At 39.8% G+C, this 25,771-nt stretch overlaps 1 protein-coding gene across 6 annotated transcripts in view; it reads left to right on the forward strand.

The window, feature by feature from the left end:
* Positions 1–24,231, forward strand: part of plekha6 (pleckstrin homology domain containing, family A member 6) — a 110,485-nt gene extending 86,254 nt beyond the window's left edge. For 5 of the 6 annotated variants that reach the window (XM_038697632.1, XM_038697634.1, XM_038697633.1 and 2 more), the window contains 15 exons: positions 890–961; positions 2,446–2,526; positions 6,801–6,950; positions 7,262–7,357; positions 7,523–7,634; positions 7,758–7,897; positions 9,747–9,914; positions 10,874–10,949; positions 11,101–11,204; positions 13,061–13,219; positions 13,880–14,032; positions 14,303–14,436; positions 18,263–18,411; positions 19,894–20,001; positions 20,675–24,231. In XM_038697632.1, coding sequence (XP_038553560.1) covers positions 890–961; positions 2,446–2,526; positions 6,801–6,950; positions 7,262–7,357; positions 7,523–7,634; positions 7,758–7,897; positions 9,747–9,914; positions 10,874–10,949; positions 11,101–11,204; positions 13,061–13,219; positions 13,880–14,032; positions 14,303–14,436; positions 18,263–18,411; positions 19,894–19,991 — 1,692 coding nt within the window. In that variant the 3' untranslated portion in view covers positions 19,992–20,001; positions 20,675–24,231. The remainder of the gene's footprint in view (positions 1–889; positions 962–2,445; positions 2,527–6,800; positions 6,951–7,261; positions 7,358–7,522; positions 7,635–7,757; positions 7,898–9,746; positions 9,915–10,873; positions 10,950–11,100; positions 11,205–13,060; positions 13,220–13,879; positions 14,033–14,302; positions 14,437–18,262; positions 18,412–19,893; positions 20,002–20,674) is intronic. The other variant, XM_038697635.1, reaches the window with a different exon arrangement.
* Positions 24,232–25,771: the final 1,540 nt, after the last annotated feature.

Genomic DNA, 25,771 nt, shown 5'->3' on the forward strand with positions numbered 1-25,771 from the left:
TGTACCGCCAATGCATTATACTGTAACTTAGCATAGTTTCAAATAACTAAACTATATTTCATAGTCCTTGAGTTAAGGGCTTCAAACAAACCAGGTCATACAAGGTGTCTTCCGCATGCATGGTGAATAGCATGCCATTAAAGGCTCCTGCTGGAATCCCATGCTGTTGCACTCTGTTGTTGTGTACAATCTTGTTGACCTCTTCAAACTTACAACACACATTCACATATCACTTCCAGTCTATTGGGAAGCCTCTTTAAGTCATTAAGCTAATGTGTCACATCACTCTTTACATGGTGCTGTTTCAATGACTGGTTTCAGGCATCAGTGTCTTCAGTCACAATACTAAAGTAATTCAACATTCTGTTCCCTTCATCATGTTCCCATTCAATCACAGATCTTGGACACTCTGTAAATGTGGATGTAACAATTGTGTTCAGGGTATGATGGGGGTGTGCTGGTGTGGCTGGGGCGGAGTTCTTCATTCTGAGACAGATGAGGCAATGTGTAGATATGCGTTATCAGTATGCTAACATGTTGTTTACGTATATCAGGCTGAAGAATGGCTCCATGGAGTTCTTCCCATCAAACTGATGGCAGACATTAAATGCTGTATTTTTGTCTTAATTAACTGCCATCTGCTGCAGAAAACCTAAAAACCCAGGCAGCAAAATAAGCACTAATAGCTCATTGCAAATCAATAATGTCGTTATTGGCAGAGGTTTCTTCATTTAGATGTCCTTGCCTGCAAAAGACATGTTGATCTTGATGGTTTTCTAAATAAATGCAGCTTTACATTTCTCAGAATAAAGAACAAGATGTAAACATTGAACTTTTGCTTTCCTCTTAATGGAGCAGCTAGTGATTTGTTCACTCTTTGTTTTCGCAGGTGCCTCCTTTCCATGATGTCTACAGCAGAGAGTTACACCCCACACTGAAACTCAATGAGATTGAAACCAGTGTAAGGGACATATAATAAATACATACACACTCAGATGATTCACACTGCATGGCCAAAAGTATGTGAACACCCCTGAACACCCAAATTTGGTCTGTGTTCTATGCACCTACTCTGAATGCTGAAGTATACAAATATTTCAGACAAGTGTTGCTTTTTAATGCACTGGGTACCCTTTAACGTCGTTTTTCTCTGTGGTCAATTTAGTAATAATATGTCCAGCTATACAAGTCATGTGATTAAAGTCCACACCTCTGGATAGTAGACCCCTTTTTGTATAAACTACACTTCGAACAGTCTGATATTAATAGCTAATAGTAGATAACTACTTTCAATGTAGCATATTCACATATAGCATATTACTTTATCCCTTAACCAGCACTCTTTAATTCTATCCAATGCTACGAGAAACCATGTTTTAACCACCATCTGGCTCTAAACATACCATCTACGATACAGTGACCCTGGGGAAAGGCTGCTCTTGAATGCATCTAATACTAAAAGACAGTCTACAATGAGGACCTGCAACTTTGAGATTTCACACTAACATATCACATTTGAAAAATTGGAGGAGCTAAATAACAGGAAGCCGTGTTAGCTACTTGTTCAGCTAACTTTTACTTACATGTCCACTCTTGTTTAATCATTTCTGGCACACCGAGTATAATTAGAACAACATCATCATAGTTTAAGCTATAGCTAGTTTTGTGACTAATCTCATTTACTATTGTGCAGCGGCTGTAATTGATGTTAAGAGAATATTTAGAAGTAATGAACTAGGGAGAAATGAGAGGACCGTTCGCTTCATTTAGCTGATGCTTTTATCCAAAGCGACTTACAATTGCTATGTATGTCAGAGGTTGTACGCCTCTGGAGCAACTAGGGGTTAAATGTATTGCTCAGGGACACAATGGTGTCCCCCAGTGGATTCGAACCAAGGTCTCTCACACCAAAGGCATGTGTCTTATCCACTGCCCCATCACCACCCCCTTGAACTGCCACACATGAATGTTTTCATTATTTAAGTTATGTATTTTACATGAAGAATAATCAACTCACCGTGATCACATACTGTCGGTCAGCTGATTGTTTTGTTATGTGATGCACAGTGTTGTTAACAGGGGAGCTGCAGAGTGCCCACTGGTGGGAAACTACGCAACAACCATGGCATGAGTGAAGGATCTGTCTCTCCCTTTCTTTTTTAATATTCATTAATCAGCTGTTATAAACGCTGATACCGATTTAAATGCAATTGGCTCATTTCAGCCAATCGATCGGGCTCTAGTTTGGTGTAAACTTGACTGACCTGCACAGAGCCCTTACCTCAACCCCATTCAAACACGTTTGGGATGACCTAGAACACAGACTGCTCTATAGTGCGAGCATGTACTCACTCAGATACATTCTTGTAGTCTCTTTGTTTTATGTTTTCTTCCTGGTTTCTACAAAGCACATGTGGTAACCACCTGTTGACCTGTCTGACACAGAAACTCTTGGGTCGACTGTGTGAGCAGAACGGAATTCTGAAAGACCACGAGGCTGTTGTCCACAGACTGAGAATGGACAAGGTACATCATATTCCTCACAGTATTATACTGTTTAACAAATGTTTTGCATTGTGAAGCTAACCAAATGTGTGCTGTTCTAATAAAAACTATAAAGTTATCTGTGCTTTTAACACTTCTTACCACAATAGTTGTGAGAATCAGCTATACTGAAGGAAACCCATAAAACTTATATGTAACGATTGTCATTAATCAGAAAAATTGAAACAGTGCCATATAATAACTCTGCAACGAATACCTTAGCCAAAATGTAAAATTTTGTTAGTACTAAAGTTTGTCCATTTTGTCCTTTTTGAAGGTGCACTTTGTGGTGCTGTTGTGTGGGATGTCTTTACATTGAAAATTGTTTTTATTATTTTGTTTCCCACAATCCAATACCACAACCCCACAACCCCACTAACTACACTATAATAAATGACCACTGAGTTGAATCAGTAACTCTCTGACACAAATATTTGAGCAGTTGTATTTCATTACTGTATGTAAAGCATTCTACATTTCAATTCAATTCAATTTTATTTATATAGAGCCAAATCACAACAACAGTTGTCTCTGAGTGCTTTTCATAAAAGAGCAGGTCTAGACCGTACTCTATGATGATACTTACAGAAACCCAACAGTTCCCACCAAGAGCAAGCACTAGGCGACAGAGGCAAGGAAAAACGTCCTTTTAAGAGGCAGAAACCTCGAGCAGAACAATGGCTCAGGGTGGGCGGCCATCTGCCTCGACCGGTTGGGGGTGAGAGAGAGAGGGAGAGAGAGAGAGAGAGAGAGAGAGAGAGAGAGGAAGAGGGAGGGGGATGGAAGGAGAGAGAGGGGGGAGGGAGGTAGCCTACACAATATACACACAGAGGTACAGACAGTAAAGGTAATGTTGCTATAGACTGAATGAATAATGGTACAGATATTTACAGTAGTGTTAATGATAATAATCATAATGTTAATGATTATAATAACAATAATAACAATAGGACTAGTAACAATAGTTGTAGCAGAGGGTGTCGAGCAGGAACACAGGGGCAGCAGGTGACTCGCAACCACAGATCCAGACACCACAGCTTCAGAGCCAGAAACACCTGCAGGAAGTGATAGGAGGAGAGAGGAGAGGGACGAGAAAGCACAAGACTACCAGAAAGGGGAGAAGTCGAGTTAGTAACATGCATTAATGGGATGAGGTTGCATACAGAGGAAGAGAAAGTAGAGGAGAGAGGAGCCCAGTGCATCATGGGAAATCCCCCAGCAGTCTAGGCCTATAGCAGCATAACTAAGGGATGGTTCAGGACTCACCTGAGCCAGCCCTAACTATAAGCTTTATCAAAGAGGAAAATCTTAAGCCTACTTTTAAATGTAGAGATGGTGTCTGCCTCCTGAACCCACACTGGAACCTGGTTCCACAGGAGAGGAGCTTGATAGCTGAACCTCTGGCTCACAGTCTACTTTTGGAGACTCTAGGAACCACAAGTGCTCCGGTGGGGTAGTAAGGTACTATGAGCTCTTTAAGATAAGATGGTGCCTGACCATTAAGAGCTTTGTAGGTGAGAAGAAGGATTTTAAATTCTATTCTGGATTTTACTGCAAGCCAATGCAGAGAAGCTACAACCGGAGCCATGTGTTCCTGTCAGAACACGTGCTGCAGCATTCTGGATCAGCTGAAGAGTCTTAATGGACTTTTTCGAGCAGCCTGATAATAAGGAATTGCAGTAATCCAGCCTAGAAGTAACAAATGCATGAACTTTTTAGACTGGATGTTCCTGATTTTTGCAATATTACGTAGGTGAAAAAAGGCGGTCCTTGAAATTTGCTTAACCTGAGACTTAAACGACATGTCCTGGTCAAAGATAACTACAAGATTCCTCACAGTGGTGCTGGAGGCCAGGGCGATGCCATCAAGGGAAACTATATCTTTAGATAATGCGTCACGGAGGTGCTTGGGCCCTAGAACAATAACTTCAGTTTTATCTGAGTTTAACATTAGAAAATTACAGGTCATCCAGGTTTTAACATCCTGAAGGCACATTTGAAGTTTAGCTAACTGATGAGTTTCATCTGGCTTGATCGATAGATATAACTGAGTATCATCTGCATAACAATGAAAGTTTATGGAGTGTTTCCTGATAATATTGCCTAAAGGAAGCATATATAAAGTGAAGATGATTGGTCCGAGCACAGATCCTTGTGGAACTCCATGACTAACTTTGGCGTGCATGGAGGACTCATTGTTAACATGTACAAACTGAAATCGATCTGATAAATAAGACTTAAACCAGCTAAGAGCGGTTCCTTTAATGCCAATGAAATCCTCCAGTCTCTGTAGGATTAGGATAGGATCATAGGATATGATGGTCAGTGGAATCAAATGCAGCTCTAAGATCTAATAAAACCAGTACAGAGACAAGTCCTTTGTCTGATGCAATTAGGAGGTTGTTAGTAATTTTCACCAGTGCTGACTCTGTGCTATGATGAACTCTAAATCCTGACTGAAAATCCTCAAATAAACTATTGCTCTGTAGAAAGTCACACAGCTGTTTGGCGACTGCTTTCTCAAGGATCTTAGAGAGAAATGGAAGGTTAGATATATAGGTCAATAGTTGGCTAAAACATCTGGATCAAGGTTGATGGTTTAGATGAAGAAATTATTGAAGTTAGTTGGTAAAGATTGAGGGAAGCAAAGCAGTCTAAACATACAGTATCTGGTTTTACAGCTGTTTCTAAGGTTCCTGAATTTAGAGATAAGTTGGTGCCAGTTGAGGGCAGGTCTTGGTGAATTTTGTTTCTAATAGTTATAATCTTATCATTAAAGAAGCTCATGAAGTCGTAACTACTAAGAGCTATGGGAATACTTGGCTCAATAGAGCTGTGGCTCTCTGTCAGCCTGGCTACAGTGCTGAAAAGAAACCTGGGGTTGTTCCTATTTTCCTCTATTAATGACGAGTAGTACGCTGCTCTGGCATTGAGGGCCTTCCTATAACTTTTAAGACTATCTTGCCAAATTAAATGAGAATTTTCCAGTTTGGTGGAACGCCAATTCCTCTCAAGTTTTCCACGATATATTTAGAGGGGTAACAGAGTCGAGTGTCATTCGCATCGAGCCTTCAGCACTATCAACAAGATGATCGATTTGGGAGGGACTGAAATTAGCATAGGAGTCCTCCGTTACTTTGTGATCTTATTTAGAGCTGATGGAATCGCATCCTTAAATTTAGCTACAGCACTATCAGACAGACATCTTGTATAAACTTTTTGCCCAATGGCGTGTAGTTCAGCAATACAAGCTCAAAAGTTATCAAACAGTGGTCAGATAAAGAGGGATTCTGTGGGAACACTATTAAATGTTCAATTTCAATACCATATACAAGAGCAGGGTCCAGGGTGTGAGTGAGTCGGTTCATGAACACTCTGAGAGAAGCCAGTGGAATCTAACAGAGTGATAAACGCACTACTAAAGCTGTCATTCTCAACGTCCACATGAATATTAAAATCCCCTATGATAATAACTTTGTTGTTTTAAGGACTAAGGTTGACAAAAACTGCAAATTCAGATAAGAATTCAGAGTACGGACCAGGTGCTCGGTACACTATAACAAATAGAATTGGTTGCAGTGATTTCCAACTTGGGTGTGAAAGACCAAGAACAAGGCTTTCAAATGAGTTATAATTTAGTTTAGGTTTAGAGCTGATTAGTAGGCTAGAGTCGAAGATAGCTGCAACTCCACCTCCTCGGCCTGTGCCTCGAGGAATGTGAGTATTAATATGACTGGGAGGGGTGGATTCATTTAGGCTAACATATTCTCCATCACCCAGCCAGGTTTCAGTAAGACAAAATAAATCAATATCATAATCTGATATTAGTTCATTTACTAGTACACCTTTAGAAGAGAGAGATCTGATGTTTAAGAGTCCACATTTAATTTTCCTATTCGTTTGCACTATATTTCTGGTCACTCAGCATATACAGTCACTTGGGATAACATACACCCACTTATTGTTTTCATTTTATAACATTCTACATACATTTGAAACATTTACACTTTCAACCCAGAACCTGTTAACGTTCAAATTGATCTGTTGTTATATGTTTTAACATCAAATATTATAGGGATAAAAGCATTATTAGCTCTTTTCCAGCTGCAACTTGTACAATTACCTGGAATATGGCTTTGAGACTCAAAGTAGTGAGTTGGAATTCTTCACCCATTGTTTCCGTTTAGGGAAAAGGTCAGGAAAGTTCATTTGCAATAAACTTGTCCTTTCTTTCTTGCCATGCTTGCTGTTCCCAGGACAGCTTGGAGGAAGCGCTGGTGGCAACTCATCAGGAGATGGAGCTGTACCATAATCAGCCTTTGGCCATGGAAAAGCTGCAGTTCAAAAAGGAAACCCTTCAGAATCAGCTCATCAACATCAGAGGGGAGCTCTCCCAGGCCTCCAGTGTAAGACACTGCTAAACATATTCAGGATCGTATTTGTGATCCTAAAAAAACCCTAGATAGACACTGTTATAAAGCTGTGTCTACCAGTGTTGCAGCAGTGAATTTGATAGCTTTTGTTTTGATAGTTGAGGTAAGGAGAGGCCCAAATACAAAACCAAGAGCCAGGTTGTAAGAAAAAGCCTAACTTTCACATCTGTTTTTATTTATACACAATTCAATTTGAAAGTTAAAGACATTCATGTCAGAAAAGCAAGGCACAGATGTAAAAAACGTCATCTGATTCTGGCTACCTTTATTTGTAACTCTCCCAGGCTTTAACCACCACTCGTATGGAGTTTGAAGCATTAGAGGATGAGGCCAGCGCCATTCATGGAGATCTATGGGAGCAGCTTAATGCAGGAGGGCAGGTAAAAGGTCACACTGTCATCATCACTATTTTTTAAAAACACAATTTACATATACATATAAAAAATCAGCTTTATATATATATAGTATGTATATATGTTACTAACAATCATTGAAAATTGTTTTTCTAGTTTTGTTTCAGTTTTGTTTGTACTATGTTTTTGCAGAGTGAACTGGTTCGTAAGCACATCCAGAAAGAGTTTTGGAGAGTCCAGGATGTATTAGAGGGACTGCACAAGAATAACTCATCGCGTGGCACTGACACAGCCAAGCACAGAGGTAACTTACTGGAGCTGGAAAATAACCATGTGTTTATTTAGTGGAAACACCAGTACCAACACCAGTGTATATTCTAATGACTCTATCCCTGCCACCCCACCTCCCTTTCTTTCTCTTGCACAGTGGTCGGCGGTGCATCAGGTTCCTTTAGCACCAATAGTCCAGCCAGTCCCCTGAGCTCAATAAGCCTCACCAGTCCACTCAGCCCCTTCTCCCCAGTTCCCGGCTCCCAGGCCTCCCCAACAAAACAGCTGGGCCCGGAGGTAAGCACCGGATACACCCAGCTGGGGACCAACCCCAATCCAAAACCTGGCACAGGCCCATGCTCAGACTCTAGAACCAACCCTGAAGTGCGTAAAAGATCAAACCCTAAACCCCGACCCAAGTCATGTATAGTGCCTCATTATAAAACTGACCCTAAGCCTAGGTGTAGACCCAGAAGTTACACAGAACCTGACACAAACCTGCCTGCAGAAAATATGAAGTACTATAGTTTTGAAACCCATGACCACACCTTTCCTCAGCTCTCCCTAGCTTTCCAAAATCTTAGGGAGTCCTTGGGTAGATTAGACCCTGTCATAGAGGAAACGGACCTTAACATCAATTGTAGAACCAACTCAAACTTTGACCAACCTATAAATCCAGCCAAAGTCAGAGCTGGAGAACAAATACAATGCCAGGACACCAAATACCCCAATCAGCAATCAGACACAGCCCAAACTTTCTCTGATCTTCAGGAAGTTAGTTGGTTAACCTCAAATATTTGCAGCCAAGAAGTCAAGATTGGCCTCAGAAAAGATGTCTATCCAGACTCCAAACCATATCACATCACACCAGGGTACCATGAAGGCCTCAGAAACCTGTCCTCCAACAGACGCTTTTCTATGCCTGAATCCCAGATCCTGCTTCTCCAGGACTCCTATCGGACTGATGTTTTATCATTACGCTACAGCCCAGATCTTTATACGCCTTCAGTCCCTTGTTGTAGAACTGCTAGCCCTGAAACCCAACACCATAACCAGTTAGCTTCTCGGTCATTATGTCATGCTGGTGAAGGTGCTAGGCCTCTTACATACCCCAACAATAAAGGGGGACTTGGCATTGCTCCAATAATCTGTGCTGTAACACAGTCTGATTTATCTAGCAATAACCGAGGTAAAGTGTTCATGCAGACCCATCTTTAAAGAAAAGGACACCACTTCACAGTTGATTCTGATCATTCCAAATTTCATCTGTTCTGATTTTTAATATTGTAAATACAGGGACAATATTTTATCATAAATATTTTACGCTGCCATTGCTAAAGGTCATCATTTTTGTTCTTTTGTCCCCTTTTGTAACACTATTGGTGCTGTTACAGTAACTGCTTTTGCAGACATCATTCTCATCTAACCTTTCAGTTGCCAATGCTCATTCTTTAACTGCTCTACAGGGATCCCATTAAATAGAAAGAGTTTGCATACATCCCTGATCTATTTTCTCAAATAACGCTATTTGGCACTGTTGTGCTTTGTGCACATAAAGATATTGGATGAGATTGAAGCTAGAATATTTTAATAAAATTAAGGGTTCACTTGTGGCTGAGGTTACCACCTGTGGGTCATCTACTGATCACAGGGTTGTCAGTTTGGTTTAGTTTAATAATTACGTGTTGGACTACAGTACAAGTGCTGCAGTACAAGTTTTCTCTTAAGTAGCAATGGCAAACATTACCCTTTCAATTCCACTTCTCAAGAAGGACCTAATCTGTTTCTTTACAATGCAATGCTGTTAAAATATTACACAGCCTAAAAATCAGCCTGATCATTTTTTTCTTCAGTAAATGACTTATATGGTAATGATGTGAAATGTTGAGGCTGTTTCATAGAGCCTTTAATGAACTGTGGATTTAAGTAATTAGAGAAGCTGTCAGATATTCCACTGGCCACCTGGGGATTTTCACATCTAACTCCTTGAAATAGGATCAAGACCCCATTCCACAGAATCATTGCCATGAGTCCGTTCTGCTCTGCACTTTGCCTGGCTTATTATCACTCCTGATGTGCAGCACTCTCTCTTCCTCCTGTCCTTTCTTTCCTTCATTCCTTTCCTCCTTCCTTTATTGTGATCTAGGAAAGTGTTCCCCCAAGGCCTCCCCTTCCCAAGTCCTATTACCCTTTGGAGCCCTCCCTTACCTTCCCTCCCTCCATCCCTCCCCTGCCCTTTGACAGCACCGCCTGGCTACACAGCTTGGGCATCGATGATGGTTACCTTGAGGGTGAAGATTCCCACATCAGAAAGGTATTTGGGTGTTTCTGCCCCTCTCCTGCCCATGAGTCAACATAATGTTGCCAGAGACCATTCTTCCCTCCAAATTCCACATGTTCTTTCTTTTCATTTCTTCAAGCGCTTAACCCATTGCATCTGATTATTACTCTGTCTCCATATCAGCTTGTAATTGACCTGGCTGCTCTCCCTTTGCACTTTTTAATGCGTCTGCTCCTAAAAGCCATGTTGGCTGCATGCTTTAACAAACAGTGTAAATTTTGTTACGTTTCAGTTCAAAATGCACTGCAGGTGCTTTGGTGCAACAGCCCTCTCTTGACAAGGATGAGCAGTACTTAGCACTTGTTGTGTCCTGCTACCAGGTGTGGAGTTCTCTACAGCCACAGATCATCTGTCAAACTCTCTATGTGCCTTTTTGTGTAGTGTCTTGGTAGTGATTTAGTCATGGTAGTTAGTACTTGCTCACACCAGAAAGCAGCACAGTGAAAATCATTCATGTATTCTCACTAATTAGGTGGTGCTGGAAGCTTTGCAAGGACAACTTTTACCCTGGGTCTGTAACTGGACAATGAGTAGACACAATTAACTGAAAGGAACAAATTGACTGGCTACAAACCACGTTGCATGTCTTTTGTGGAACAGTGTATAAGGAGAAATAAGAGTCCATTTTGGACACCCAGGTTGTCTTTGTTCAATCAAATTTTCAAGACGGTTTGCAACTGGTCAACACCACAGTCAGGTTTACCTTAGTTAAACTTTGTAAAAGCTCAGTGGGCGAATCCACTGATCACTGCGATTCCATTGAAATTAGATTATTTTGGTATGAAAATTTATATACATGCTGGTGTGAACATGAGACCCCAATATACAAAGTAATGCATTAGCTAATGCATTCTATTTAATCAGCAGATGTTTAACCACCTTCAGTTTAACATTGATTACATGACAAATAATGTTATTTCTCCATCTTGCAGCCCAAGTTTGGAGAACAGAACAATATTAGTGACGTGCCGGATCAAGTCCAGGACAGACAATCCACCACGAATAAAGGTACAAAAAACATCAAGTTTCCATGTGATCCTTTCTCAGAGGAAGATCATTATATTCAGTGAGACTAGCACATTCATTTCCTTAGTATTAGTTTTGAGAACTCAGCTCCCTCTTCTTCCTTTGGTTTTGAGCTTCTTGTGTCCCTTGCCAGTTGGCATTGTTCCTCCTAGAACGAAGTCCCCCACCGACGAATCACACAGCAGCTCTGCTGGAGTTTCCCGGCGTAATGGCAGAGTGCCTAATGGAATCTCTAGGGTATGTCAACCTAAACTACATGTAAATAATTTCCAAATGTCTATCTAAGCCCTGGCATACACAGGAGTGTAGCCTCAAGTCTTCAGACAAAACATTGTGTGGAATTGAACATCATCGGACCATTTAACTAGTGTTCACAGGGGGACCATGGATCTGTTCCAATACTCACATTTGTGGTCTGAGAACTAGATTAGTGCCCCCTTGTGTTACTATTATTAGGTTTTACAGTATTTTCACATATTTAGCATACAAGACAACAGACAGCCATGCAACATTATGATTACCACCAACTTACAACCTTAATAGAAAGGATAACATGAAAATACATCTTCAAGTAGCTAAGGGGGTTGAGATGTTAATATTCAGATATTTGGGATATTATTCTTATTTCTTTCCAGTCTTAATGGCCTCATAAAAGTAAGCCATGCTTCCAACTCATTATTAATTATTAATTAAATTTGTTCAATCTAGTTAGAAGCACTACCATAGATAAGTGCTAACATGTTCATGTTTTTGCCCAAGTAACAATTTATTAATATGTTTTGTCTTGTGATCATGGGTTTAAGGTCCCATTATCTGGGGTTGGCCTTGGACAGAAAGATACATTATTATGCAAGACTTAACAATTTACTTTTATGGTCTTATACAGTAATAATACAAATAAAATGTAAATACAATTGCATCAGCATAGTATGTTCCTTCAAGAAAAGATAAAGAGCCAAATAGGGCTGACCCCGAACAGTCGAAGATTCCATGCTAGCGAAACAAGGATCATACCATTTTGGCGATATGGGGGTGCTCAATGTCTGATTTTACATAGAACTACCAGTTTTCTCCCAATAAGTTAATATACTGCCTATTACAATATATATTTCAATGTTTAATGCTGTAAATAAACATGTAAAAAGAATAAAACTTTCAATAAATATTTTTAAAGTGCGGGAATAAATCCAAAATTGTAACCCTAACCCTGGGTCGTTAGTGTGCATGTGTAGACGTAGCGTGTATGTGTGTAGTGGCAGAAGAGGAACACTTGCTGAAGAGACAGAGCCCCTGCTTGACTGGTGTTGTGCCGAGCTGTCTGGACTTTTGGATAATTTGTCACCGTTGATGAACCACACAAAGAATATTGTATCGTTTTAAAATAACTGGCTACTTGAAATAGACCCGCGAGGAACCGCAACGTGCGTGCAGTTGTCGGCAGCAGTAATGCACGCAAGCTGTAAATTTATGGTGTAAGTTGAATGAAAAGAGACTGCAGCTCTGCAACTTCTCAAGATTAAAGCGGAGCTACCGTGTGTAACCCCCTCCCCCGCTCGCAAACGGTATGCACAAAAACACACATGATTCGACTATCAGCCCACTATAGGCCGGACTTGACGATTCTGATTCGACTATGTAAATCCTAGAGCCAAATAACAACATTCACCAACATTGTACAGCATTTTATACACAATGGCAAATGTTTTACACAAAGCACTGAAAGCAAGAAATACAAAGTAAAATATTAATCGACAAATGTTAGATCAAAAATATAGAAGGTGTTATAATAGTGTGCATAATGATGAAATGTTTCATTGTTTTATATAATCTAGCCTAATGGAAGCATAGGGGCCCTAGGATTTAACCTTGGAAAACTCCACACGTCATGTTGGTTTGCTCGGATAGTGAGACAAAATAGCCTCTCTCCTTGAGATAGGACTTGAACCTCTTTCTCTCATATTCCAACTCAGTTTTATGTGTATCTCATAGTATTGTATGGTCAAATGTGACAGGCAATAGGACAATAGGACTAGGACTGACATCTTGCCTGAATTGAAAGAAAAGATTGTTTTTATGCTCCATCTTTGTCACAGGAGCGTCCAAAGAGCGCTGTGTTTCCTGCAGAGGTGAAGTCGAAGATGAGTGTGGAGGAGCAGAATGAGCGACTCCGCCGCAACCAGAGCAGCTCTGTGCGGGACAAGAGACGGAGTCTAAACCTCCCAGGCGGCCAGGCTCCAGCCAACTACAAAGTGGTATGATCAAATATGTGCATATACTTCCAGCTACATAATCTTTCAGATGACAGTTGTAGACAACTAAGAAGCTTTAATTAACTTTGTGCACACTTAACTTAGTGTGTCAGGGCATGAGTTAATAAGTTCACCTGTCACCTGAATGACAGAATTTGCCTTCACAAGCTCAGAGTCAGAGTAGTTAGTCAAATTAGAAAAAGGAAAATAAACTCACACTGATGGAATTTGTGAAACTTACTCTTTCCATTTCTGTCAGGATTCAGTGTCCATAAATCCACTTAGATATTACACAAAAAGGCACTCATGGCTTGTCTCATAATCATCACATCCAGGCGTATTCTTCAGTAACAAAGTAACACAGGTGACTATTGTCTGTATCATGGGTTAAAACACAAACAACTAAGATGAAGACAGCTTTAAAGTTGATATTGAGACTTTTGGCCATGTCAATCCTCAATAATATTTGAATAAGATCATCACACAGAGGTAGCAATGAAAATGCCAATAAAGCACAACTGAACTGAAAAGGGCTGCAATGCAGGGGACCTTAACAGTCTAAATTGGGGGTAGGAAAAGGAACAATCCCCACCACCCTGTTTTTGAACAGGTTTGAGCTCGTGGATGATTTGATAGTATCTGTATTTGTGTGTGTGTGGACAGATTCGTAGGCGACTGACAGCTCACGAGATTGACATCAAAGACTTGGAGGCAGCGGTTCGAGGCCAGGGTCAGGAGTCCCCTTGGGAAGAAATTGCTCGCCTGAGACGGTCACAGGTTGAACCAGAACACTATGACCTGGACATCAGCAAAGAGGTGAGACCAATTCTGTTGATGGCCCTGAGACATTTTCTTACATCATATAATTCATCTACTGTCTGTCTATGTGCATGTGTCACAGCTCAGTAAGGACTCAAATGGATGGCTGTGGCTCAGGGCAGGTTGCCTGTTAATTGGGAAATCAGCAGTTCAATCACCTGTTCCAGGCTGCATGTCGAAGTGTCCTTGCGCAAGATACTGAACCCTGAATTGGTGTAAAAGTGTATTTGTGTCCATGTTTCTTTATGTGCATCATGTTTATTGTAGCTGATGGCTCCTGACAAGGTTGTGATCCCAGAGCGCTACCTGGACGTGGAGGATAACATTCCTCTGAGCCCAGAGGAACAGAAGGAGAAGCAGAAGAAACTGGAACGGATCAAGACACTCATTGCCAAATCAAAGTGGGTGTTGATAGATTTTTATTAGTATTGTAATAATGAATACATACCTGTTTTCAGACACTGTGGCACGGTTTACATTAGGCTGCATTCTGTGACCAGCTTGTGCCATTGTAATGCCATGGTTAATTACATGGTACAAAACTGTGGCCTATGTTACATATGGAATAGCTCCTTGTCTTTGTATTCCTCTGCCTTCCTCTATTCTGCGTCTTACCCTAAAAAAAATCTGTACTTTGACAGTTTTATTCCTTTTTATTTCACAGATTTTTCCTGTATTTTTGAAATACATGAAAATTTTAAAAAATTACAAAAACAAACTGGCCCTGCGATGGACTGGCGATCTGTCCAGGGTGTACTCTGCCTTTCGCCCAAAGTCAGCTGGGATAGGCTCCAGCCCCCACGACCCTGTACACAGGATAAGCGGTTGATGATGGATGGATGGACAAAAATAAACAGGAAATTTACATGTCTAATGTAAAATAACATGAAAAACCTCTAGCTGTGAATAACCATAACATTTCTGTTATCTTAAGGAAACCTTTTGGGTTTTTCACATAAACAAACTGTTACAATACATTCAGGAATTTCCCGTATTTTCACAAATATTTTTTTTCTTATTTAAAAGAAAAAAAGGGTTAAATTTAAGTTTAATACTGTAAAAACATTTCTTAAACTTGGTACAATTAGTAACAGTTAACCTTAACAAAAAACATTTGTTCTGTAACTTGACATAGATTTTCTTGTTAATTGACAAATATCTCCTTTAATTATGGATATTTGGAAAATAAAAACATTAAATAAATTTAGTGTCTACAAGTGTTTACTGTCGAAACACAGTTTTGATCATTGAAAACAGCCATAATTACTGTAATTTCACAGCTTTTGACTTTTATTATAATTCTTAGATTACAAGTTAGATTAACATAGTATATAATTGCCCCAAACGCCTGATGTCAGCTGGGATTGGCTCCAGCCCCCCCTGTACGCAGGATAAGCGGTTGACGATGGATGGATGGATGGATAATTGCCCCAAAGTGGAAAAATTACAGAAAGGTAATATCTAATTTATTGTTAAATGACAGGTGTTCACACCTTTTAATGGGGATAAAAAAGAAAACTTCCTATAAAATTACAGGTTTGTGATGAAAAATTTATTTTAATGCAATTTTACAGATACTTCAATTGAAGAGTTTTAGCTATAGGTGTATTATCAAAACCTAAAACAAACATATTTAAATCCTGTTTTTTCATAATTAAAATTTTCCACATGTTCACATTTTATCCTTTTCCTTATCCTGTTCCATTTATCCTATAACAGAGACCAGAAACCCATTTTGAGCTATATTGTACTAGGGTTATTTGTGACAGACTTCCTTAAATTTAGGAAACTCAGACATTTACATTTATCTGACGCTTTTATCCAAAGTGACTTACAATTGAGGTTGCACAATGGGACACAATGGTGGATGGGTGACAGTGGGGAATTGAACCCGGGTCTCTCACACCAACGGCATGTATCTTATCCATTGCACCATCACCACCCCACAGACCTTTTAATGTACCACCACAATACAAATTCCCACATCTGATACTATTTATAGACCATTTATTTAGTTTCATCCTCACAACAAATAAGCCACACAAGTCAAACATTTCAGTGTAAAGAATTGTTGTAAAGTAGTTTAGTTTTTATTTACCTTACTGACGATATTTTCGGATCTATTCATTAGAAACCCAAGTGGTTCAACATAAAGAATATTTTGGACACTTTTAGACACAGCTCCAAGATTAAAGTGCAATCTGAATGTAAAGTAATTGGAAAGTATTTCTTAAAATGCTGGCATTTTGCTTTGATAGGACTGTGCAGAGACATGAAAGGCAAAGGAGAGGGGAAAATGGTTGTTTTACATACAGTGAACTTAATGCACAATCCAAAGACTTCTTCCCTGGTTTCAATATGATATTTTATGACTTTCTAAAGCCAGTTTTTGTATCTGGTACGGCATACGGCTGTATGTGTTTCTCTGTGCTGTGCATCCTTGTTCCTTTACTGTCCTCTAGTTCTGCCCCAGGAGTGCTACAGCTGATTGCGGAATTAGGTCCACCTGGCCTTGCAAGGCAGTGCACAACTGTGTGCACAGGAGTTGGGGAAGTCCAAAATTTCTAAATTAAGTTGGTATACAAAAAAGATGCAAATATATGCAAGTAGAAAGAGCGAATGTGAAGTTTTTCTTGGCAGTCCAAATGAATCCATTTGTTTGCAAGTTTTTAGTATGCAAGCCAAAAGTCCATTTTCAGATTCGACCGACTTTGCACAACAACACCTCTGGATGACCTAAAAAACCCACCTGGGCTCTTAGCTCAATTGGAAAACATAAACAACGGCAAACAAAATCAACAGTATATCTTTCCAAGGTCTGCAAGACATTAAATAAGTTTCCCTTAATAATTGGTATGGTGACCAAATTCTGGAAATGTTAGTCCATAGCCCTCTCCACAGAATTGGGGAAGAATTCAAGTCTGGTGGCTACATGGCTGCAAGAATGACAGAGCAGATAACCAATAGGCAGATGATCTACACTACCTTGCAGCTACATCCAAGCCTTACATCACCAAGTGCAATGCAAAGCATCGGATACATGTGGAGGTGTTTTTCAGGGGTTGGCCCCTTAATTCCTGTGAAAGGAACTGTAAATGCTTCAGCATACCAAAACATTTTGGACAATTTCATGCTCCCAACTTTGTGGAAGCAGTTGTAATGGTCCCTTCCTGTTCCAACATGACTGCGCACCAGTGCACAAAGCAAGGTCCATAAAGACATGGATGAGCGAGTTTGGTGTGGAGAACTTGACTGGTCTGCACAGTCCTGACCCCAACCCGATAGAACACCTTTGGGATGAATTAGAGTGGAGACTGCCTGCAAGGCCATCTCATCCAACATCTGTCCCTGACCTCACAAATGCGCTTCTAGAAGAATGGTCCAAGAACGGTCCAAAAGTCCAATGTACACACACACTGCAGATTACCTGTTTTAGAACAGTATTTTGACGTTTTTTAAAGGAAAATCTAGTATTTGTATCTTTTTTTTTTTTTTTTTTTACAATATATTGATTACATTAACAAGATTTTTATGTGAAATTATATAATAAAACTCAATTAAAAGCAGCACTCTACTATAAATTTTAAGCCTGATTATTTGTATTATAGCAGTTTTCAACTATATTTAAAAGTTATTTAATTGTTTTTACAGGTGTATATGTTCTTAAATAAACAATAAAAGCCACAAAAATTGCACAAGATTTTATGTAAAATTAAAGTTACAGACTGTTGTCATTATGGAATATTACCGTATTTTTACGAGTTGGTTATTAACTGTTATTTTAAGGTATTTTTCTGGCGCCCCAGCTGCCGGAATATTTCCATTCTTTTACAAGTTAGTTATTTACTGTTATTTTATGGTATTTTTCTGGCACCCCAGCTGCTGGAATATTTCTGTTTTTTCAAAAAAACCCTGTTCCCCTGTTAATTGTTTACCTGGCCTGGTTCCTTCATGTTCAGGAAGTGTAGTGACTCTATTGTGGTGAAGTTCTATAAATATGCATGTAAAGTATGATTCTGTTACTTTTAAATTGCAGAGGATCCAAGAAGGTTGTCCACTTCTTCATTACTGCTCTTTTAAAGAAATATTAAAAAAAACAGAATCCAATGTTTCCTTATATGCAGATGACATTATATTATTATATGTAGCACAATCACTATTTATGACTAACAAAACCACCGCCTTCTTCCTTTGTCTTTGCGTCTCCTTTCATCTACCCACTGTCAGTTTGCAGAATGTGGTTCCTCTCCTGGACGGCCCAGTGGAGGGTGGAGCTCAAGCCAGCTCCCAACAGCAATTGCAAGAGCAGGAGAAGCGAATTGAGATCTCCTGTGCTCTGGCTGCGGAGGCTTCTCGTCGCAGCCGCCTTCTCTCCGGTGAGCACTCTCTCCGTCCGGCTGCCACTATCGCCGCGTCACTAACCCTCTCGCACTAACTTGCTCACCATGATCACACGACACAGGACATTACTTACTCCCAACACTACATAGTGCATGTGTCTGCCCATACCTCCGTAATTCACCCAACTCACCTCTGAAATTGAATGCTGATCTTCGGGTGTCGTTTAAGAAGAATTTTGTGTGGTAAATGTAACCTGTCGAGATATCTTTACAGGCAAACACTTCTAACATCATATATCATTTTTAGAAAATGTATAGCTGGAAGGTGTGGCTTTTTAATTGATTTACTGTTGAAAATTCTGGCTTTTATAGGTCATTTTGGTGTTTGCTGTAGCATTAATCTGCATTCACTGTTACCACCAATAACAACTAATTCGCCAAATGAACCAGGACTGGAACTTTAATGTCAAAACATTGGTCACTTGTCTCCAAATTATTTCAAACAGCAGTGTGTAGAAAGGCACATAAGGTCATTATGCATTAAATCCTTGTGCAAATAAAGTTTCAAACAGTCAATGAGGATAGTCTGGCCAAGGATAAGAAAGCCCAAGACTACGGGAAAGGGAAGAAGTCAAGTAAGTAACATGCATTAATAGGAACAGAATGCATACAGATTGACTGAGAGAGGTGAAGAGAGTAGCTCAGTGCTTAATGGGAAGTCCCCCAGCAGTCTAGGCCTATAGCAGCATAACTAAGGGATGGTTCAGGACTCACCTGAGCCAGCCCTAACTATAAGCTTCATCAAAGAGGAAAGTCTTGAGCCTACTCTTAAATTTCAAAACTGTCAAAATAAGAGCCAAGTTGTAAAAAAAAAAAAAATACAGTATATACCATACTCAGTATTTCGTTACATACATCTTGAAGTCATGGTGTCATCAGGCATCATTTGCTAATGCATGTTCCCATAATCATCTACAAAACATCTGTACAGTATCTACAATAACAGAAGCAGTTTGTTTTGCTTTCACGTGCCTTTGTGTTTAATAGAACTGTATTAATGCACCCTGATGCATGTATGTCATAAGATACATTACAGCAATTTTGTAACACATACAGACACCCCGCCTTTTTGTCTAGCACCATTATCAGACCAAATAGTCTTCCTTATTCCTGCAACACTATTCCTATTTCCATCAGTCTCAGCAGCACTTGTGTGATACCTTTTCAGGTCAACTCATAGTTCAGCAAGTGCTGAAGACTTGAGGGGAGTCACACATGCACAATCTGGAAACATATTCAGAGGATACACGATGATCCAGGGAAGGCAGAATTAACAGTTTTTTTTACCCTGAATGTCCACAGATGTCTGTATTGTTACAGTTACACCTCTGAATGCACAGGAGCCCATCCTCTTCACCTGCTTCTCTCACCGTACTTCTCCCTGATTGGTTCACTCATTGTTTTTCTTTCCATTTTCCCCCATTTTCACTCCTCCGGCCTCCTTCCATCTCATTCCAGTCCAGTGCGTTCCCAGTCCCCCCACCTCCCCGACCAACCTGGCCCCTCCCCCATCCTCTGCTGACTTCCCCAACTCCGCCCACACCATGAAGGTGTGAGTCATACAAGGTGAGTCTCCGTTCACCACACCAAGCCCACCAGTCCCCTCCTTTCCCTTCCCTGTTTAGACCCTCTGCTCACTTCACTCTGATTCCCCTGATTTCAGGTTCATGATGTGATACATTAAACATTTGAACGATAACGTTTTGAATAGTAGTGTTCATGTTAAAAGTTTAAGTGCTCAATATAACCCTCAAACTTACCTAGATTCCATTGATCAAAAACTTCAGGCCAATTTCATAAAAGAGTTGTTTCCATCAATTTTGTCTGCAGGAGGCAATAGAGAATACAGGAATGAACTACCTGCTTGGATTTATAAATTTGTCTATCTAAGCATCATTTTGACTGAGCTTGAAGGTCCATTCTCAAAACTCTCAACACAAAGTCTGACTTGTTCCAATACTCAGATTACAACTCCATACACTGAGGTAGGCTAAGAGATGTGCTGTAGCTGCCAAAGTTTCAGACAACAAATAAGTTTAACCTTGTGTCAAGTAGATACCACCCATTGTAGAAGAATGTGTTGAGGAACAGAAGCTAAAATTTGCCCTGCTGTAGCAGTGATCACAAAAACATCATTCCTCAAATGGCTTCGAATTTATTAACCATGATAGCAAACAGTAATTGGTACCCAGTGACACACAGCTAACCTGCGATTATCTTTCTCTGCCTTTGTCTGTAGCTCAAGCACTGGCTGCTATCAAGTTTGATGGAGCATCTTTCTGAGGATTGGACTAACTTAAGAATGAAAATGGCCACAGACAAATTACTGTATTTTCTTTAGCACCTAAACTACAACAAAAGCACGGCAAGCTATCGAAGGAGGTTCCTAGGAGGCATGAGCAAAAAGACTTGTACTCATGTTCATCCAACTTATGACAGTCTCCCACTATGTGTGCCCTGTGGCACAAAGGAAGGCTCCAGACCACTTACCAGCTTCATGGTGTGTAATCTTTCTGTATCATTTAGCTCAGGACATAGTCTACAAAGTAGAGATTCCTGATGAACTATGTTGGTGATGAGATGTTTTACACTCACAATGACAAAATGTGACCTGAGGTTCCCTGTTGGTAACTTTACAAGGGAACACTGCATATGCGAGGCCCACACTGCAGATGAACAAGGGAAAGTACAGTTGAACGTCACTTAGTCGACTACTACAAAGAGTCTCATTGAAACCCACAGAGAGGCGTTGCACATTCTTCTGGACATTAAAAGGCAAAGGAGGAAGTTCATTTCATCTAATCCCCATATCAACTTAGAAAAACCACCGAGCGAGGAGTGGGAGTTAAAGACTGACATATTCTTACATTTTGACAACTGACCAAAACAAGAGCGAAGCCTCTCATCCTTTGTAAAAAGTTGAGGACTCTCCTTCTAAACTCACTGTGATGCCTGTTTCACCCAGACCCCCATCCTCTACACTGCTCCCACCCTATCAACCACATCTGCTGTCAGTTACACTCATATGCAACCATAAGCGTTTCGTACATTTGATTAGGTCAAACATAATGTCACACCAAATACGCAAGCACACAGAGTTTGTTGGGATGCAGAGCCAAAGATGAAGAGTGGAAACCATGACCCATCTTACAAAGCTGCTAAACCTGGTGTCCTCATCCTCTCCAATAAGTTGCTTGAGGGTCTTGTAGGATGGTAGCGTAAAGTCCCTGATATACTCCAAAATGGATAGTTCTGTACATACCACATCAGGTGTTTCTGGACGCAGGCATGCTCTGCATGCTTACAGAGTTTGTGTGGTCATACATTGGACTGTGCGGTTAGGTGGAAAGTAAATAATTTAGGTTGTACTCTTTTCCACATCAGAAGAGCCATGTTCGTAGCCACTACCTGCTGTCAATGCTTCAATGCCCTTGGTCATAGAGGTCAGTATTTTGGGGGTCAAAATTGAATTTAGGTGAATTTTTGCTACAAGAGCAGCTAGGACCCAATCGGCTACTCTTCATTCAAAATAATGACCTTGCTCTGTGCTGCGCTGACTTTACTAGCTAGGGTAGAAGCCAGTCAGATTGCAAGCTTTTTTAGTTGAATTATGAGAATATGGCAGGGAATATGGCAGTTTTGTTAGAAAATAAGACAGACACGTTTGCTGTGTTGGACTAACAATCTGTATGTTTCAGTTCAGTCTAAAAGGATTGAACCACAGCTGGCAGACAGGACCTAATGCTGTGGGTCAAACAGCATAATACAGAGCAAAACACCAGCAGGGGTATATACACACTTGGGTATACCATGTGTATTTCAACTTTTACAATAGCTGATTTTAAGAAACAGCAGGCTGTGACACAATCTTCTGCCCTAGATTTAAAGAAGCGTCCATCCGAGGCAAAAACAAAGTCTAAAAGGAGAGACAGAAAGGAGCCTTTTTCTGGGTAGTGTGGCTAGCTCCAACATCCTGAAAGGTCACCTCACCACCAACTGCTGTGTACAGCTCCTGCATCTGGTTCAAACAGGCTTCATCTAGAATTCCCCCAGTGATTGTCTAAACATATGAATAGTATGTTGGAAATGCGATTATAAATGGAATGTTGTATGTGGAAAGTGAAAATAGAAGTGACCTTAGAAGAGTAACTCTGCTAGAAAAACACGTATCTGTGTAATCAGGAGTCAGCTAATGGTGGAATTATATACTGGAGAATAGTGTAATGTAACATATCCCACCAACATTTCATCCAGTCATGCAGTGCCATACTGTAAGTCTGAAACCTGTCGGTGTTTTATATGTTTTGATGACTGGACATATTAATGACATGGGTTACAAAGGAGCTTGGATCTAGTGGAATTGCAATGATTGATGGTACCAATGGAACATTTAAAAGTGGAACTCCAAAATGGCCAATAATAACTATTACATTTTGAAATAAATTAAGTAAACAATACATTTGTTTTTATAATTTAACTTTGGAGAAACCTAAATGCATAAATGAGCCAAATATTGTGAAGTAACACAAAAAATATCAACTCATTATTGTGATACGTTATGTAATTATTAGGGCCCAAGCACGACCGTGCGAGGTCCCTATTGAATTTGCTAAGATTATATATATATATATATTTTTATTTTTTTATTTATCAAGTGCGAGGGCCCGCCCAACGCTGCTTGCAGCTTTAATTCTTATTTTGTTTTAAAACAAATCACATGATTTGCATTATAAAGAAGCCACTTGAAATTCGGGACTTGTTCAAATTTGCTCCAAAATAATATTTTCTTCTTACAGGATATAAAACACTATGTTTTGCTATCGCTCTTGTTTTGTCCATGCCTCTTCATTGCACTGTCCTACAGATCTGAATGCTGTGACCACATACACACCTCCCCTTTGTTATGACTATATTCTGTATGCTTTTTTGGCCCTTACACACTTCAATGTTCAAGTGACCTGTCTTTGTAGAAAGTCTGTCCATACTCAAGAGATTCAGAGACAATATGTTACAGAAAATGAGATTGTGTGTGGAAAGCAGTTATCGGCTCTTAATACGCAAAAACTAAACAAGGATTTATGAAAATACTTCTATTTTTTCTTGTTTTACGTTTTTTAGAAAGGGAATACAATTCAAAAGAGGCAGTACATATTTTTTTAGATGCATTGATATTCGATGACAAGTTGACAGGTTCAATTTTTACACTCAATTACGTTTCACAAAGAAGACTTGTTTTTATTTTATTGCTCTTGAGGATTGTTTGAAGGAGCATAACATAGATATTTTTGGATTACTTGGAATCTGATGTGTTAAGAAGTGACAGCCAAAAGATGGTGTCCAATATTTGATACTAGATGTAGCATTTGTGGATGATTATATACATTTGTCAATGTCTATAATATTTTGGATTTCAGTTACTGTATATCCTACTATCACATGTAACCATTGCTTCTTTGGGGAAACTAGACAAACTGCTTGAACTATGCAAATGATAAAAAAAGAGACATAATATGCTTGCTTTCAGAAAACCTTGCAATAAAGTGAATGTATACAAATAATCTGTTTCTCTAGATGCTTCTAAATTCATCACAGTATTTTGTATGATAAAACATGTCTCGCTGCCTGGAATGATATATTCACTGCTGTTATTTTAATCCACTTGTTGATGATTCACTGCCAAAAAGACTACTGAGGTTAACTGTCCAGTCATGACATTACCAACAGGCTTCCTGATGATATTCTACAGTCTTTGTTATATCAAACTGTATGTCTGAATGAATAAAGTGCAAAAACAAAGACAGACTGGATTATTTCACATCAGATCTTAGATGAGGAAATTGACAGTCAATCATTTATTGAAGACAAGTTGTATTGTGACACCATAATTTACTACTTACAAACTATCATGCACAGATCAAATCAAGATTTAACATATACCATGAAACACATGCATTGAGACTTATTCCTCTACTGAAAAGAAATCTACTTAAAAAAGATGCTCTTAATGTATACATGTTTATGTAATATATGAAGAGCAGGGAGCAGATTGTAAACACAGGAAATGTGTGATTTGTGTGAAAGTTAATTTAAGTTGAGCTGCTGCTGACAGAATGCTTCCCAAAGGTGCACAAAACACTAGAGACAAAATACAAAATATTGGTCTGACCTGTTACGGACATTTTTTTTTGTGATGTCATCAAGTGTCATTATCACCAATGACAGCCAAAATTACAACAATTACAATACCAAATTTGTGATACTGATCCTTTGACCTTGTACCATGCTTTGTTCCTCTTTAGGGATGCTGGATATCTATCAAAGACTTCTATTAGAACAAAAGATACATGATTATGAACATGTGGTTTCATTACGTGAAAAACTAATCTGTGTACAGTGCATACAAGTGTTCACCTGTAGCTTTCCCTTCTAAGTCTGGGGGGGGGGGGGGGTGTCCGATCTCATCCTCTAAAAACAGATGTTGGGAGTGGGAGTGGGTTTGGGAGTGGTTTTAGCAGTCAGTTGTGTATATAACAGGATAGTTTTTGACATAGTATACATCTGGCTAAGAGCGTGGCACGGCATGACTGAACGATTTTTGGGTGTATCCGCATCGGACAGAGCTATCTTTGTGCAGAACAACAGCGCCATCTTTGCTGCATCACAATCATGGACACCACAGGTATTCAAGTGGGAGTAATGACTCCACTTTTTGGTCCTGAGAATAAGGAAGATAAACAACAAACAATACCACTGACAACCCCGTAGACATGTTGGGGTGACGATACAATTGTTCTAATTAAAAGTATATGTTTTGCACAGGTACGAGGACATGTTCAGCAGGTGTGGCTCTATCAAGCAGGCCTAAATATTTTCCATTACAGGATGACAATATCGATAACTCATGGGTGGATGACTTTGGCAAAGAGCTGGGGAAAAGAAATTTAACATTTTTCATTACTGAAGAAAAATCAGAAGAGGTCGAGAGCAGGGAGAAGCCGTTTACGGGAGCCTGTTTGGACACTCTGGACTGTTGTGATAAGGACACATCACCTAACACTACTGTTTGCAGTATTATAGAGGTAACCGTAGCTTATTATTTACATGACATACTGCAGCAAAAAGCTAAACAAACGTGTACTGCGCTTATACAGATGAGTGGAGCAGAAAACAATCTTGCAGATGCTCAAAAGTACATACTACGTAGTCTTGGGGTCGTACCGATGTGTGAGTGCAGAATTCGGGATATTGCAGCTGGTGCTCTAAAGATTTGGTTGAGGAACCCGTTTCTCATTGCTTCGCTTAAACGGGTAGTTAGAATGGAGGACAGTGTGAGCAC

Source organism: Micropterus salmoides, unplaced genomic scaffold, assembly GCF_014851395.1.
Source record: "Micropterus salmoides isolate LMB-PRFRI ecotype aquatic unplaced genomic scaffold, ASM1485139v1 Ms_hic_scaffold_4, whole genome shotgun sequence".
NCBI lineage: Eukaryota > Metazoa > Chordata > Actinopteri > Centrarchiformes > Centrarchidae > Micropterus > Micropterus salmoides.